The 16,449-nt window shown below is 41.3% G+C and overlaps 1 protein-coding gene across 7 annotated transcripts in view; it reads left to right on the top strand.

The window, feature by feature from the left end:
* LOC119033152 (RAC-gamma serine/threonine-protein kinase) overlaps positions 1–16,449 on the top strand; it is a 57,502-nt gene that overhangs the window by 17,413 nt on the left and 23,640 nt on the right. For 4 of the 7 annotated variants that reach the window (XM_037122839.1, XM_037122836.1, XM_037122838.1 and 1 more), the window contains exon 1: positions 14,219–14,345. Coding sequence is in view for 2 of the 7 variants with exons in the window: in XM_037122833.1 (XP_036978728.1) it covers positions 14,220–14,345 (126 nt within the window). In the remaining 5 variants the exon portion in view is untranslated. Of the gene's footprint in view, positions 1–14,218; positions 14,346–16,449 lie in introns of those variants that run through there. The other 3 variants (XM_037122833.1, XM_037122834.1, XM_037122837.1) reach the window with 2 other exon arrangements.

The raw sequence follows: 16,449 nt of genomic DNA, 5'->3' as shown, positions 1-16,449 counted from the left end.
ATTGGCTGCTCACAATATTTTGCTGACAAAATAGTCACCCAGGACAATTCTGTCAAAAGCAGTCACGTTTCCCTGTCTCGTTTATGGTATTTTCTGTAGCTAAGCAACCGACCAGAGTATACAGTATTCTTGCTGCTTTTAGTAGGGACCCACAACACATCATGGGAAATGTGTTTTTGAGGTGTATGTATATGGACAAAGATTCATTCTGAAGAGGTGTGGAAATGCTCATCTGGATGCCAAGTGGACCAGTTCTCAGTTAGCCTGATTAAAAATAGAGAAGAAGAGTGAGAGAATTTTTCATCCTCCCTCAACCTCCTCCGTCTCTGGTTGCCAATCTCCAGTCATTAATTAGCTATCCATGACAAAATTCCTCGTTCCAATCTGAAACTAGTGTAGAGAAGCGGACGGTGGTGGTAATCATGTCAGGGAAGCTTGGCTCAGTGATCTGAAGGGGCTAAATGTCCCCCATATGGTCCACTGGCTGGGGCCTGCACCTCACCAAACTCTCATTAAACTGGTGTTTAATATACCAAGGTAAAGAGGGACACACACACACAGTTATGCATACACTCAGCTGTAAGAAACAAATCAAGACATCTGACAGGGGATTGGGCACAAAGGGACAGGAGGACAAGGAGGTGGTGTTTGTTTGTGTGTGCATGCGGTGTGTGTGTGTGAGTGTGTGTGCGCGTGTGTGTGTGTGCGCGTGTGTGTGTTTTTTGAGAGACTGATGCTGTACAATTGTTGACTTGCCATCTGTCATCAAGAAGAAAGTTCTATGTGTGTGTATACAGAGGAAAGATGAGAAGGAAAAGAAAGAAACAGGGAGTGAGGTGCAGATGTCTCACAGCATCGAGGCCGACCACGAGGTACAATGGCAGACTGCTGTATGAGAGGAGTTGGAGGGGGAGAACAGAGAAGAAAAGAAGACGAACATCTGCCATATTCAGATATTGCTCCGTGGTTTGAGTGTTTCTTCACAATATCTTGAGTTTGAATAGACCTGGGAAACGGCCTGCTCATTATTTACTTTGCAGGGTAAGGGAGCCATGTTACGGCAATATTGTGGTGGTTTCACATGTATTCTTGAGATTTGAGATGAGATTTTTTCTGCATCTAAAGACAATATCATGTATCATAACTTGTTATGAAAAAAGTAAAAATAACTACATTAAATCGTAAATCATAAAACAAATCATGAAAATGTCCTTGATTAATACACAGTCCATAATGGCTGAAGTAGATTTTATCTATAGCAGTTGGATTTAAACCGTTGAATGAGTTTGGTAAAATACAGAATTTAGTCTGGCCGCTCTGTTTAATACATTTTTTTCTGCTCCTGATGGAGAATGTGATTAATGTTCATTATGTGCTTTGACTGAGACTTATTTTTCAAGAAATAAACAATAATGTGGAATAATCATGCAGAAGGACAACAAACAGTAAAATACGCATTTAGTGATTATTTCAAGAAACTATTTGACTTTCTTTTTGTTTTATACTCATTAAAACATAGATAACACAGTCTACTACTGCAACGATTAACTGACAGGTTTCACCAATAAATAAATAAGCAACTATTTGAAGAATGGGTTTACTGGTTTGATTGCTTCTTTTAAAGAAAAAAAAAAGTGGAATTCTCTAATTTGCTTTGTAGATGTGAATAGTTTCTGGTGCCCTCTTTGAGAGTAAACTGTCTATGATTTTGGACAAAAGAGGAAAGTTAAGAAAATCTAGAAATCAGTCAAGACAATAATCAACAGATCAATCCAGAATGAAAATCATTTGTCTGTTGAGGCCCTAATATAGTCATCTTTGTTTCATTTGAATTGTCTCAAAGCCCCAAGTGCCTGATGCTGGCCAGCTGAGTTGGACATGTGTCAAACACAGCCTCTTAGACAAACAGACGTTACAACATGACAAACACCAGCTCTCAGGGATGGAGAGGGAGAAGAGTTAGTCTGAGATGGACCGACATATAGAGCTGTCTGTCACCTCTGAGTGTGACAGACAGGCACACAGTAGTCACTAATTGCAATCACACTGTGATTTTGTTAGCCCAAACTCTCCAGTAGTTCATGAACACTGCCTAATCACAGGCAAACAGCATCTTGTAAACAAAAGTCACATGGGCTTACAAGCAGCTATTTGATTGGACAGTGTTTTGGTAAACTGTCTGCATGAGACATCAGGGACTTTTAGCAGCAGATGAGCCAAAACTAATATGATTCCAGTCTCTGTAACTTAGGCATGTCAGATATGCGTGATAGAGCATGACTGATTGTGTGAGAATCAGATGAGACTGAGTTGTGCCCTTGCTTCCTTTTGTAATGTTCTGCTTTACATGCATGGTTAACTGCAGCCTATCACATTCCTCCAACTATCCATAAAACTGTGATTTATCCAGATACAATCATGTCTTTTAGCTCATACAATCCGGTGGTGTCACACCGGGCCAGGCACTCACCTGTCCACACTAGGGTTTGGCAATGTCCACCAAATCAGCATATGACAATCATCATGAAATAATTGTTGCTTATTAGCACAACACTGTAGTTACTCGCCATTTCCTACTTTTTTCTTGTAAGATCAGTTTTCACATCCCAGCATGGTAAGCGTCTGACAGGCATCCCCATGCCACATTTAAAATAGTCTTTGTCAACTCACCAAGCTTGAAACAAAGGTAGCCAGGCTAAGCTAAGAATATGCAAATAACAAAAGCCTGATTTAGAGAAACACACTAACAAGAAAAAACACAGCTGCCACTGATGGAACTAAGTGTCTTGGGTTCACCTAACTGGGGAGGTTTAATCAGAAAACATGCATTGAGCAGTAATAACTTTGTTTTATTTTCTCTGCCATATGTTAGGGGACACACTACTTTTTGTGCCCTCTGGAAGGGAACTTTTTAAATGATAATGTTGCGATGGTACAGGGCTCAGCGGTTGGTGATTAACATGATGCCATTGTCTATTGGCCTAATACTAGTCCACACAAACCATAATCAAAGTGGCAACTGACAACTTCTCCAGCTTGTGTTTCCAAGTGGTATTGTTGGCGGCACTGTTGCAAAAACAACTGGATTATTTTGGTCGCAAATAACAACAACACAGCACCAGTTTATTCAGTCATGTAGTCCATAATAGAAATTAATCACCAGTTAACCTTCCTTTTCCAGTGTGACCCCGTGCCCAGTGGCAGGCAAAATTATACACTAATAGCAAAGTTTATATGGAACTACTGTAAATACTGATCCATTACATAGTGCAATCAATTTTTACCTCATTATCATAAGTTAAAGCATAAATCTAGGGTCAGTTTATAGAGTAAGTGAGTTTAACTTAACTTAACCAAACATGCCCAGTGTGAATGGACCCTGATAGACAGATGGGCCCACACTTGGGCAGGTGGAGCAACATACAGGTAGCCAGGACAGAGGGGAAAGCAGAGAGCAGCAGTTAGTGAGGTGGAGAGCACTTAGTGTCGGCCCTTTAATGCAACACATGAATGGAACCTTTAGAATAAGGCTGGGCTGGTGTGTGTGTGTGTGTGTGTGTGTGTGTGTGTGTGTGTGTGTGTGTGTGTGTGGGAGGGCGGGCAAGGCTGGGGGTGCACTTGACAGTAGTTGGGGTATAGTGCTTGATTGTTTATTCTAGCCTGCTGGGCTGGGCTATTGTGCTTTAGTGTGTGTGCGTATATGCGTGTGTGTGTGTGTGTGTGTGTGTGTGTGTGTGTGTGTGTGTGTATTTGTGTTTACAGAGTATGCTGTGTGTGAGCGTGTGCATGTGTATAAGTTTACAGGCAGACAGGGGAGACATACAGCACAATGCTTCTCTGCTGCTTCAGAATTGAAGCAGGGTGGAGGGGAGGGCTCCACAAAAGACCAGGGGGTTCTGATGTTGTCCAGACACACACACACACACACACACACACATTCAACCACATGCATGCACACGTAACGCCAGCTGCCGCACACAGCCCCAGCCCAGCATTTCTGAATTAATAATACAGAGCCAACCACTCTGGAATAATAGTGACTCACACACACACACACGCACACACGTGTGTAAAGCTTTGCACCTGTTCACCACTGCTCAACTGGACAGGGTTGGGCTGGCTGACCCCCCCCACTCACACACATGCACGCAGACACACACACTCCTTGCACCCTGTCTGTTGTAGGCAACAGTAGGACAGCTGTGTCCATCTCCTGACCCTCCCCTCCTTGTTCTGATCGACAGCTACTCTCATTGACCGATTGGTCCAGCTGCCTTACTCTGTTCCTCTGATTGGCTTGTTTTACATCCAATGAGACAAAGGAACAGATTAAGAATTTGAATGCGAATGTCAGATTTAAATGAGGAGTGTCTAAGAAACCCTCTACTCTGAGTGCTTATCAATGCACAATATGAACATTATTTTTACTATACTAGTGATAAACAAGTCATTACGCAGTGTACAGTGGCATGTCCAGGACTCTTATTGTGAAAGGTAAAAACTGAATTTTGGTCAGTTGGTTCATCTCCACCAATCACATACATTGCAACAATACACACATGAGATACAATGGTATGATTTGGTATGTACAATGTTTTGTAAATTAACTGTATAATGTGAACTTCAATGCTATAAAATAAATGAAGAGATCAATTATGCCAACACACAATGCCATCCAGAAGAGAAAACAGAGAGAGGCAATACACCAGCAATCAGTGCAATTTGATTAGCCTGCTCATTGGCTGTGTGTGCCTTTCCTAATCGCATTGGATCCACTGCTTTCTGAACACAAGCAGCATGGCATTCCTAATGTTATTGGGGCTTTGAATGCAGGGGCCTTTTGTACCGGTTTGCTTGGTTTGTATTTTTACCTTCTTGACATACTAGAAGACATCTAAACAGATCAGTCTTTGTGTTTTGAATGCCATGATATGTCTTGGTAGAGCTTGTGTGGGAGGATGGATATGTGGATGGAGAAATAAACCCTCTAACTGAGATGTGTTAAATATTCTTCATATAATCTAGACATAAACCTGAGTTTTCCTCGTTTGGTTAATGATAATGATAATCTTATATATCCTATTTATACATCCTCCTGTATGGCTATAGTATGTGCTTAACTTCCTGACAGCGATGTGCATGTTGTGGTTCATCAGTATGGCAAGTCTGTTGAACAATTACTGAAGAGAGAGTTTTTACTGGACTGGAGGCTGACCCAGCCCTATGTACTGTACTGAAGGTTACACTGGACCCAGGTGTGTCTCCTGCTTCAGGCAGGCCTCTGCAAACAGAAGAGTATGGAGCAGAAAACCATTAAGCATTGCAGAGAGGCCATAACAAAACCCTTTTGAATTACAAAATTAAGGAGGAAAACCTTTAGTTGTACACTTTCTAAATTGCAACAAGTTTTTATTATTATTTGGTGTTACATGTCTCTTCTTATTTGGAATACAAAGAGAGTTTAGTTGTGAAAAGTGAAAGTGAATCTCTAGAGATGTTTTGCCTTCTGGCATTTCCTTCTCATAATTTTAGATCAAACCCAATACATCAGTATTAAACAAATACTGTATGTCTGCAAAGTAATTTGCCTGTCTGTTGAGCAGCCTTGAATCATGCATTTTTTATGTTTATTTAGTCTAAAAATGTTAATAAACATCTTGTAAGGATTTTTACAAGGACCTTAATTTATGGGTTATGGGTTAAGCTAATGACACAAGCAGCAAAGCTGTTCTTGATGTAAATGGCCATCTCTCCGTTTTCACAGTAATGTCCCGAAAACTTGCTGGACGTTTACCTTATATTTTTTATATGTTGAAAATAATGTGAGATTAATTTGAATGTGACTTTGTTGTAAGAATGCAGCATGTGAAGAGACAAAGTAGTTACAGTATTAAGTATTAAGACAGTAAGCTTAAAGTTGCTGTACTAAGTGACCTTCACCCACCCACTGTGTGTATGTGTGTGTGTTCGTGTGTCTACATATGTGAGTGTTTGTGGGTGGGGGGGTGGAGAAGGGTGGGGGTGTAGCTGAGTAGCCTCCATAGCCTCCTGTCTGGCACAGGTGGTGTTAAGCAGCAGCCCTCCAGCTAAGATGCTAATATGCTAACACCGCACTAATCCTAGGGTGCTTTAGGAAGCAACGGACCCTGCCTCCTCCCTGACAACACAGATGAGCAAACACATGTATAAACACACACATACAGATTTAAGCTGACTGAATGCCTGTGTACAGAAATACACACACTTACACCTGACAGGTACACACAAGTGCTGATCTTACATATGTATATTTGTACACACACACACGCACACACCAGTGCTGTTAGAGGGATTAGGATGTAAGGCATCTTGGCTGCTGTGCATCTGTCCGTCACTCTCCAGCTCTGTGTCAGTATCACAGCGGTGGCCACCATGCTCCAGGGAGCCACCACCATCTACTGGACTGTAGTGGTACTGCAGGAGAGGACTGAGGAGGGGAAGGGGACAAACACTATAAAATATATGCAGCAGAAATAAAAGAAGGGGAAATTCATTGAAAGAGGGTGAATCTCAGTGTTACGTAATGGCAACATTTTAAACCTCTAATATGTCATTTGTGTGTGTGCATGTGCCTCTTTTTATACCAGCTGGGAGAGCAGAGGGGCACCAGGGCAGCCTGCATTGGTGTGTGCATGTCTGTGTGTGTGCATCCAGCACAGTCTACCAGGAGGATCTGGCTGTGTGCAGCTGGCTGGATGAAATCTCCTTGTGGGCCCCAAGGGATGGCCACACTCTCATGGGTTTCCACTCAATCTGGCCGCCCTGTGGCGGCCCTGCCCTGTCCCAACTCTGTCACTGTCATAGCCTTAACCTCTAACACTGAAGCCTGCCTCTCTCTTTCTGTCTTTTTCTCTCTCTTGTTAATTGTCATGCTCAGCCTTCTTCTTTTTCCTCATTCCATCGACTGAGCCACAGGCTTGCACAATTACTCCAGTACTAAACCTTTAAACCCAGCTGCAGCCCCAGCTTCAAACTGAATTCAGTTCTTTGATTCTTCATATCTTTTTTGCCCACTCGGTCGAGTCTTACACAAGTCATCAATACACAAGTGACAAAAATGCCTCCTGAACTCTTACAGGTAGAACACAGTGCTACTTTTGTGTCGTCAGTGATGGTCCATTTATTTAAAGCACTCGTACATGCACACACACACAAACACCAGTCCAGTCCCGATGTGGTAATGAGACTAATGCACTGTAAGTGGATTGGCTTTGAAGAGCCTGGATTCGTCTTAAGATGTCTGAGCAGGCTGGAGTTAGAACTACTGGGGTCGGGGTCACACACACACAGCCATAGCAACATAAACTGACACATGCACTGTTAAATAGACTGTATAGAATGTGCAAAGAAATCACTGAATTGCTATTTATTCATTGTTTTCCCTCAATGCTGAGAGTGAGTGACTGCAAGATTCATGTACAGCTGTGCAACATGGACAAACTCAGAGACAGATGTCTTTCTCAAGCGTCTTACCACACAATTCTCCACTTTCTTGACCCTTGTGCCCTCTGTACTTCACACAGGCACCTCCACCCTTCATCACTTACTAACTTGGCTGCTGTTTAGCAAATCTCTCTTCCTCTCTCTCCTCCCTGTGCATCACTGCTTTTACTCAAGCACCAGCCACTAATGCCCACATACGTAAACATATGAAAACCCTCCCCTCGCTGTTGTGTCTGGAGGTGTATTGACCTTAGTCTATAAGGAGATCAGTTCAAGCTGCCAGCCAACCATTTCAGCTCAAACACACCCACCAGTTTAACTGCATTCTGCTGCTGTTTCATGTGTGCAAATCCCATGCTGCTGAGGTGTGTATTCGTGATTTGCATTTAGCTTTAACTATGTGAGATATGTTTGGACTGTGCAGTAATTTAATGCTGTTAGGGCAAGGGCTGCAACTACATGTTATAACTGTCAATCAAAACTGACATAAACTAAAGTGCTCTTATTAATATGAATGTTAAATAGCTCTGTGTTCCAACATTAATCACTGTTATAGTGTCAGTTTTTGGTTAATGGCCCATGTCTCTCGTCCCTCTGCTCATTCAGTCAATGAAAAGAGAAATATTCTAGTGTTCCTGCCCACTTACTCCAAACAGGACAGAGAACAAGAAAGAAGAGTTATGCAAGTGTGGTGATGAACAGGGGAAGGAGGGGATTGCTTACTGAAGAACAGACGGAAAGTTTGCTAAAATGATGATGATGAGGCTTACAGCAGCTTTAATCGGTCAATTATTTTCTCAGATAATTAATTTGTTCAGTCTGTCACATATTCAGTCTATTGTCATAGAACAGAAAAAGCTACCAGAGAATATTCACATCTGAGAGGGAAAAAATTACTTGATTATCAAAAGAGCCGGTGATTAATTGTTTTTTTGTCAAATAATCTGTCGTTAGTGTGTAAGGTTTGGTCTATGGCATCTACTCTGGTCTTCTTTTGGTCCGACCAACAGCCCAAAACCCAAATGTATTCAATTTATAGTGATATATAAAACAGAGAGAAGCAGAACAATTTTGCATTTTAGAAGCAACACATGTTTTTTGTTTTCTCATTGACTAATGTGAATAATTTATCATCTTTTGATAGACTAGTCAGTTATTTGAATTGTTTCAGCATTTGAACACAGCACATTTAATACCTGCCCTCCACCTGTAGGAAGTCTCTTATTTTCTCCTTTGGTCAGTCTGGTGACCAACTATCCAGTTACTCAGGCACTTGGTCAGTAATTTTGTTATTTATTCTATCCCATGTCAGCCAAACACTACTGTTCTAAACACGGAGCGTGTGTGTGTGTGTGTGTGTGTGCGTATGTGTGTTTATACATGTAAGAGTTTGTGTGTGTGTGTTGTCATGCGGCCAGACGACACATTCCTCTCCCTGCCGGTGAGCTGCTGTGTATGTGCTGGAACGTGGCAGAGCCTCCTCCCCACCCTCTCCATCCGCCTCCCCTCCCCTACCTCTATACACCACCGCCGCCGCCGCCGCCCGCCACCCCTCCAGCTCCCAGAGTGCCAGTCACACAGCCCCGTCTCTGCGCCATCTGCATATCAGCTCCAGCCTCGGCCAAAGCATTAAATTAAATCCCTGTTTGGGTTGATTAACAAATGGCTGGTGAGCTCACATAGTTATGGAGTTATTTATTTAATTGTCATCAAGGTTTTTCCTGCTTTTCGTCTGTCTCAGTCTCTGCTGAAATGTGGCAATCCGGCAAAGCAGAAGAGCAGAGGTGTGCTGGTGTCCTGAAGGAGGGAGCTCGAGATGGAGAGACGGAGAGAGACTGCAAAGTTTCCGTCTTGCTGGCTGAAGTTCAGCCTTACCACTTGTACCTGTCTCATATTTTCCTCTCTGCATTTCTCACTCTCATTCTCTCCCCTTTTCCCCCTCTGTCCTGAAATGAATAGTTAATCAGTCCGCTAATTGAGTGACAGTTAGTCAGTGCGTTGTTGTAATTGTCCAATCAGAAAGCTTGGAACGGACACAGTCACAGCTGATTCATCTCCTGCCTCTTACTTCTAAATCCACAAGCTGCAACTGGAGGATGTGCCAGCATGAGTTATTTCTCCTAGAAATTCCAAAATGACTTTTAAGAAGTTTTTAATTTGTAGTTTGTGGCTTATGAAAAAAGCTTAAAATGACAGGTCTTGAAGGGTTGAGAGACCCAGGGAAAGATGCAACCTTTTCACTTTCCATCACTCCTTTCTTTAGTTTAAGGCTTAATTAGGTAATTATTTAAGTACAGTGGATACGGCTGCTGGTAGCTTAATTATTGTCTTCTGGCTTCATGTTATTTTATACGTCCCTACAGCAGAATTTTAGAAAAGCAGTCTGTAGGAGAGCACTTTAGACCAGCTTCTCAAGTCTACATTTTGTCTCTGTTTTGAACAAATTTAACTGAACATTTAAACACACTTCAAAATGGTTTATCTTCTCCTCCTAAATATCCACTGTTCCTTAGATGTTTCAGATCACCCACGTTGTCCTGTATTTCTGATATCCTGTCGTTCTAACAAGAAACAAGAGACTCCTGTTGTCATAAGCACTGTATAGTGTAGTATTTACTAATTGGCCTTAAGGGAAAAGTAAAGTTGTGCAGAAAACTAAATGAAACTGAAGTGAGGAGTCCGAGAGAGATGGTGTGGGAAGGAGACCGGCTGTTCTGTTTTCTCCAGCAGTCCAAACTAGAGACATGTGGCTCCCCAGACAAGCTGTCCAGAGTGGGAGAGCTCGCTGGACTCATTACAGGCAGGGCCAAGACGGGATAGCTTGACAGAACACCATTGGATCATTCGGAGAATTGGAACGGTCGAAACTGAATTGTGTCGGTTTGTGTGTGTGCGTGTATGAGCGTGCGCATGCCTGTGTTTGTTTGGAACGCCATGTGTGGACAACTGTCCATCTCCTCTCTCCGTCTGTGCCACCCCTGGCTGCCCCCTCCCCCGCCCCCCAGTGGACGTGTACACACACAAACACACACTCGCACACAAACACACACATATACATGCTGTCTATGCCCGGCCAGAAGGATTGCTTAAATGTTTTCAGTTGTACTGGACAGCTGAGCGATGAAGTGGCCAGCCACAGGCTTCCATTGGTTGGACACTTCATCTAGAAACTGACTCAGAGAAATGACTGGACTTGGACCAGCAAGCCAGTCATCACTGCCAGTTTATAATAGTTTTATCAGTTTAACTTTCTGTTTATCCTCATCCATTTTGTTAGTCAATACATCTCTTTTCTCCTTTCTACTTTGAAGTCAAGCAGAGTTTCTCTTTATCAGATCATCAGTTTGTTTCCTTCATTGCATTTTTTTAGGTAATTTTTTTTGTTATGTGAACCCACAGAAGCTTAACACCTGTACAATACCACGTACTAAAGACTTATATATATGTGTCCACAACATTGAATCGTGACCTTTTTTTTAAAAGCTGGGTATCACCACTGATTTCCCAAATGTTATGTATATTTCTGTTAGTGTACCATTTGTTCCTCGCTATGAAAGACAGAGAAAGAGAACTAATATTGTAAATTGTACAAGGAACAGTAAAATCTGGTGCGTGATTAGAATACTAGTGTTTACATTAGCTAATTGATTATGTAGATTTGTGCTTTAAAATCACCCTGCGTCGAAATGAATGGCATGTTGTTCTGATTCAAGCATCGAATTATTAAAAATGCTGCAGTGAAAGAACAAGAATGTAACGAGAGATGTAGGCCTCTGTATTTCAGCAATGGAAAATAAGAAATAAGAATTAAACTCTTTGCCTTTTAAGCACCTTTGAGTTTCTGAGGTGCATAAAAGTGCACTTTAATTCCTTACTTTAAGCAGTGTGAATGACACTAAAACACTGAAGAAACTCTCAGCATAGTTTCAAGGCAGATAGCCTTTAGAGATTTACTTGCCAAACTGAAAATCTACCCATTTTTTGGTGCTTGGCGGGTTTTAATTTTGCACCCCGACATGCATCTACATATGTTCAAGGATCAAAGTTGGGACTTTATGAATCAATATCAGATCATTGAAATAAGTGGTTCCCAAAAATTGCAGTTGCTGCAGTTTGCATTAACATTGTCTGTAATTAATACAAAGCTGCACATTAAGTGTGACATCTTACTGAAATAACTAAATAAGGAACGAATCTCTTTCATACTAAACTTTGCACTAAATTTAGAGTTCTGTCTCTAAGTGGTGTCTTATCTCGTTCGGTTTCACACTGCTGATATTTTGAGACACATAGCACGCTTTGGTCTCTCTTAATCACCTACCGTTGAAACAGGTGAGACAAGCCTTGTCATATTGTCTTGTCTTTGTTTTGATCTTCGTCACGTTTGGTGTACTTTCATCGTTCACTTTATATTTAACTGGCAGTCCTTTTGCAAGCTTGTCCATGCTTTGCTAGCGGTGCAGAACATGAATGAATGTCTTGTTCATTCAGCTTTGTCATTCAAAATCAGTTTTTTAAAAACCCACCCCTATGTCTGACACATTCTCTACAGAAGAAAACTTTTTTTTTTCCTTTGCATTATTTTTTTTAATAGATTTTAGTGTTGTATCCATCCCATTGTAATTTAGATTTGACAAACCTGCATCTATAGGTTTTCTAAACAAAAGATCACAACATTAAATAACAGATATCTGTTAAATTTACTCACATTAATTTACAAAGTACTAATGAAAGTAGTTTTCTGGTCAAATTTAATCTCATTAGGTGTGCTTACACTCATTCTGATTCCAGGGAAGCAGAACAATGCACATCAAATTGCTGAACTGATTACATGCTAGTCTAATCCCTAGCTTTATATATACGGTATTCTCTTTCCACTCACTTACAACCCCCTTCCCCTCCATTCCATTTTTGCTTTGCTTTCTTAATTAATTTTTTTCCTTATGCCTCCCTCCATCTCTCCTCCCACCCCTCCCATTCAGCCCCTCTCACAGTAGCGAGTGATCCAAAGAAGATGCTTTGTTTCTGAAAGAACAGGGGAAGGAAACGGGAGAGGAGGAGAGAGTGGGTGTATTTGTGAAAAGGAGAAAAATAGAGTCTGAGAGAGGAGAGGAGAGGAGAGAGAGGAGAGGAGAGGAGAGAGAGAGGTGTGATTTGGTAATCCTGATGACGCACTGGCACCCAACAGCATTTTGTTATCTGTGTCTATCTGTGTCTCTCTCTGTCCCTGTGTGCTGGTTCAAATCAGCCCCCCCCCACCACACACTCACATACACACACCTCCACCACCAGCACCACCCAGAGGTACCGGCAGGCCCGGCAGTCGCATGGTCCCTTCGGCGGAGCAGGTGTTTTTCTGCGACGTGTTAACGAGCGCGGCCTGCTGTCATTTCCGCTTTAAATGGATGTCACAAATAGAACACATACACATACACACACTGCCTATTCTCTTCTCCCAGCGAATTAGCCTAAGAAAGGTGATCAGAGCTGTTACCGAGTTTGTGTGTGTGTGTGTGTGTGTGTGTGTGTGTGTGTGTGTGTGTGTGTGTGTGTGTGTGTGTGTGTGTGTGTGTGTGTCGGTGATAAGTGTGTTTATGCATGCAGACACATATGCACTTTTGTCTATTAGTATGTCTTCGTAAGGTTTGTAAATGTGTTTGTGTGTGTGCATGTCAAGCAATGGCTGGTTAATTAAAAGGGGCTGAGAAGTACGGAACATTTGTGTCCTTCTGTGGTTTTTATTTCTGTTGTTTGAAATGAGAAAGTGAAATGTTTACACAGCTCCCGGCTTTGGAAAGTGTTGAGATTGTCAGTTTCTTTCACCAGAGCAGCGTGTCTCAGTATTACTTCAGCCGTGTACCATGTGCGCGTGGTTTCCTCCCTCATTTTGTACTCATTGTACTCGTCCGACTACGTGTGAATCCACACATGTGTGTACTTTAATCCATGTGTGTATCCATGCTGTTTCCAGTAAGTGTTATCCGCCTCTGTGGTGTGGAAATGTTTGACACTCATGTAATCCTGCGGCGGGTCATCTGATAAAGCTGTGGTGCCACCTTAGTGGCAGACTGTGCCAGCCAGTTGGGTAATACTCGGCCACCAGCTGCTCAGCAGATGTTGTTATTTGGTGCTGCGGTCTAAGACGGGTTATTCCCTGTATGTAATCTTATCTCATCTCATGTCATCTCATCTTGTCTCAACTTATTTCATCCCTCTTCTCTTCTTCCCCCTTTGCCACCGACCAGTGGTTTCATGTGCCTAAATTATGACTACATACATGTGTTTGTGTGTGCGCAGTGTGCTTTGGTGTGTGTTTGGTGGCGGGGTCATCACCTCGACACCTGCCCATGTATCAGCCAGATGATGTTTCTGGCATGGATATTTCGGTTGTTGTGCTGGTAAACATGTTTTTGTCGTTTTTTTTACATGATAATCCGATCTGAATCTGGCAAGTGCTGTGGGAGTCATACTGTGGGAGTTTGTATCTGCGAATCAGTGTGTACATGTGTGTGATATCCTCTGGACAGATAAGAGTTGAGCGGATAGGATTTTAGCTGTCGAGGGAATAAAATCTGTATTTAAAATCATCATCATTATTGCTATTAATACGTCCATATATTATCGTTATCATCATAATCATGATTATCTCTAAGTGCGCTGTTGCCTTCAGCATCATCATCACTGTTGCCCTCATGAATTCAGTGTATCTTCTCTTTGTGTCTATCTTTCTCCTTCAGGTGAATACATAAAGAACTGGCGGCCGCGTTACTTTCTTCTGAAGACAGACGGCTCTTTCATCGGCTACAAAGAGAAACCTCAGGATGCCGACCTGCCCTACCCACTAAATAACTTCTCTGTAGCAAGTACGTAATCTTGCATACATATATCATGATAAGCTCTCAGCACTGTGATCTAGAAGTGACCGTTAAATACTGGTATTGCATTTAGACTAGAGCGATAGATAGATATCCACTACCTAAATACACCTATTTTTTCATTAAGCATTATTCCCTGAGAAATAAACAAAAATCTCACGAAGGTTCATAAAAGTGAGAAGATTCCAGGATCCCTTTTCCTGATCTTCACCAAAAGGTTAATAGGGGTTTATTCTCCATTCAAGTTTTGTGGAAATCCGTGGATTTTTGCAATCCTGCTGACAAACCAACCAACGAAGAACCCTCCAAACAGACACAGGTGCAAACGTAACTGACTTGGTAATGGTAATAAATTATTTTAATTTGATCATATTACCTTTCCAAAAAATATATCACGTTCATATCACATTTGATACCATGTAGCGACTTTAAAGAAGAATTTGAAAAAGTGTCAAATACCTGCATCCTTTCCATATATGATGCACCTGTTTAGCCAGTGAGCTTGCTTTAGCAAACTTAAGCAGGGAATTAAACCCATGTCTGTGGGTTGAAAGATGTGTATTCCTGAAATGGACCTCTGTCATGTAAAGTGCCATTAGCTATTGCTTAAATGTTCTTGTGGTTTCATCACACAGACCCACAGTGAAACGGTACAGCAGCCATTGCATCAGTTCACTCATGGTGTGTTGTCAGTCATCAGTCTTCACAGCATCAGTATGCTTTACAGAATTCACCACGTGCTCTAATTAACCACTTATCAGTATATCATCTGTCTACACCTGGTTAACAAGCTCCACGGAGTCTTTGACATGTGTAATTAACCAGCTAATGAGTTAACAAGATTAATTTTAATGTCTCTCAGTCTCATTACCACCACCATCACCTCTCATTGTTCATACAATATATGCAGATTGGCACTAAAGCTTTCGAGGAGAGATGATAGTCACCCTAAAAGACAGAAGACATAAGTGGTTTACTGTTAAACTTATAATACTCACTCATTGGTCTTTCATCACTTTTACATTTTAGGAAACAAAACCATTTTAATTTGACATCATTGTGTTAGCTGATGCTATTAAACACAATTAGACTGGTCAGCACATCACTGTTGAGGTCTTTGTTATTTAGATTCCTATATCAATGTGTTTATGTTTAAAGGTCGTGTTTTTTTTTGTTCTCTCCGGACTCTGCTGCTGTACTGTAGCTGTCACACAGCTGATTATTCCATTAAAGAAACAGACACAGTGTAGGAAAGTTCATTACAGCAGTTAAAATCAGATGAGACTCAAAGGGACAAAACCAAGCAAACAAACTAAAAAACAGCCACAAAACCCAGCATGCAAATGATAACATCTGTCCAAAAGACCAACAGAGAAAGGCAGGAATATGTTTAAATCATGAACAGAAGAGTTTTTCTGATAATTATTACAAATAAAGAGACTATAAATGTGGTCTTGACACTTATATAGGCAGTAAAATGTTTGGGTTTTTGCATTAGAATAGTAATTCTATAATCGTCAATAATCAAGTTGAAATATGATTAAGGATGACCTTTTATAATGTCCTGAATTTGGATGAGTAAACAGGATTATGTAATTATGATTTATCTTTTTCCGGAAAACAAAAATCCACCCAGCTTATTGATAGATCAGCATCAACGATTGTGTTGGATAAACCAGATAACAGTTACTGAATATCATGCAGCATATGTCTCTTAATAAATAAATGGATGCATGTTATGTAGCCGATTACTCTCTTTCACTTTCATGCATCGCTTTCTACTGTACGTAATCTGATAGGTATTAAGCAGGGCACGTGCCCTGATGCAGATGCCACTGTATTTACTTGCAGTGACGTCACACTGACAACAATAGACACTTCCAGGTAAACCTCTTGCAGTTGATTTGCATTGTGGAATGTGAAGGCAGCACGTTTTTACATTTCTGTTGCCATTTTTAGCTATGATTGTAACGTTTAAAGATAAAACCAGTCTTGCTGCTCAGCTTCTTTGATAAACTGTATTTTCCCAAAAGTGACATTAACATTAACTCACTAACTGCTAGTTCTGGGTTAAAATCAAGCTGTCTTCTTT

The sequence above is a fragment of the Acanthopagrus latus genome, chromosome 15, assembly GCF_904848185.1.
Source record: "Acanthopagrus latus isolate v.2019 chromosome 15, fAcaLat1.1, whole genome shotgun sequence".
NCBI lineage: Eukaryota > Metazoa > Chordata > Actinopteri > Spariformes > Sparidae > Acanthopagrus > Acanthopagrus latus.
The sequence above is the reverse complement of the archived record's forward strand: the minus strand, read 5'-3'. Positions and strand labels throughout refer to the sequence as shown.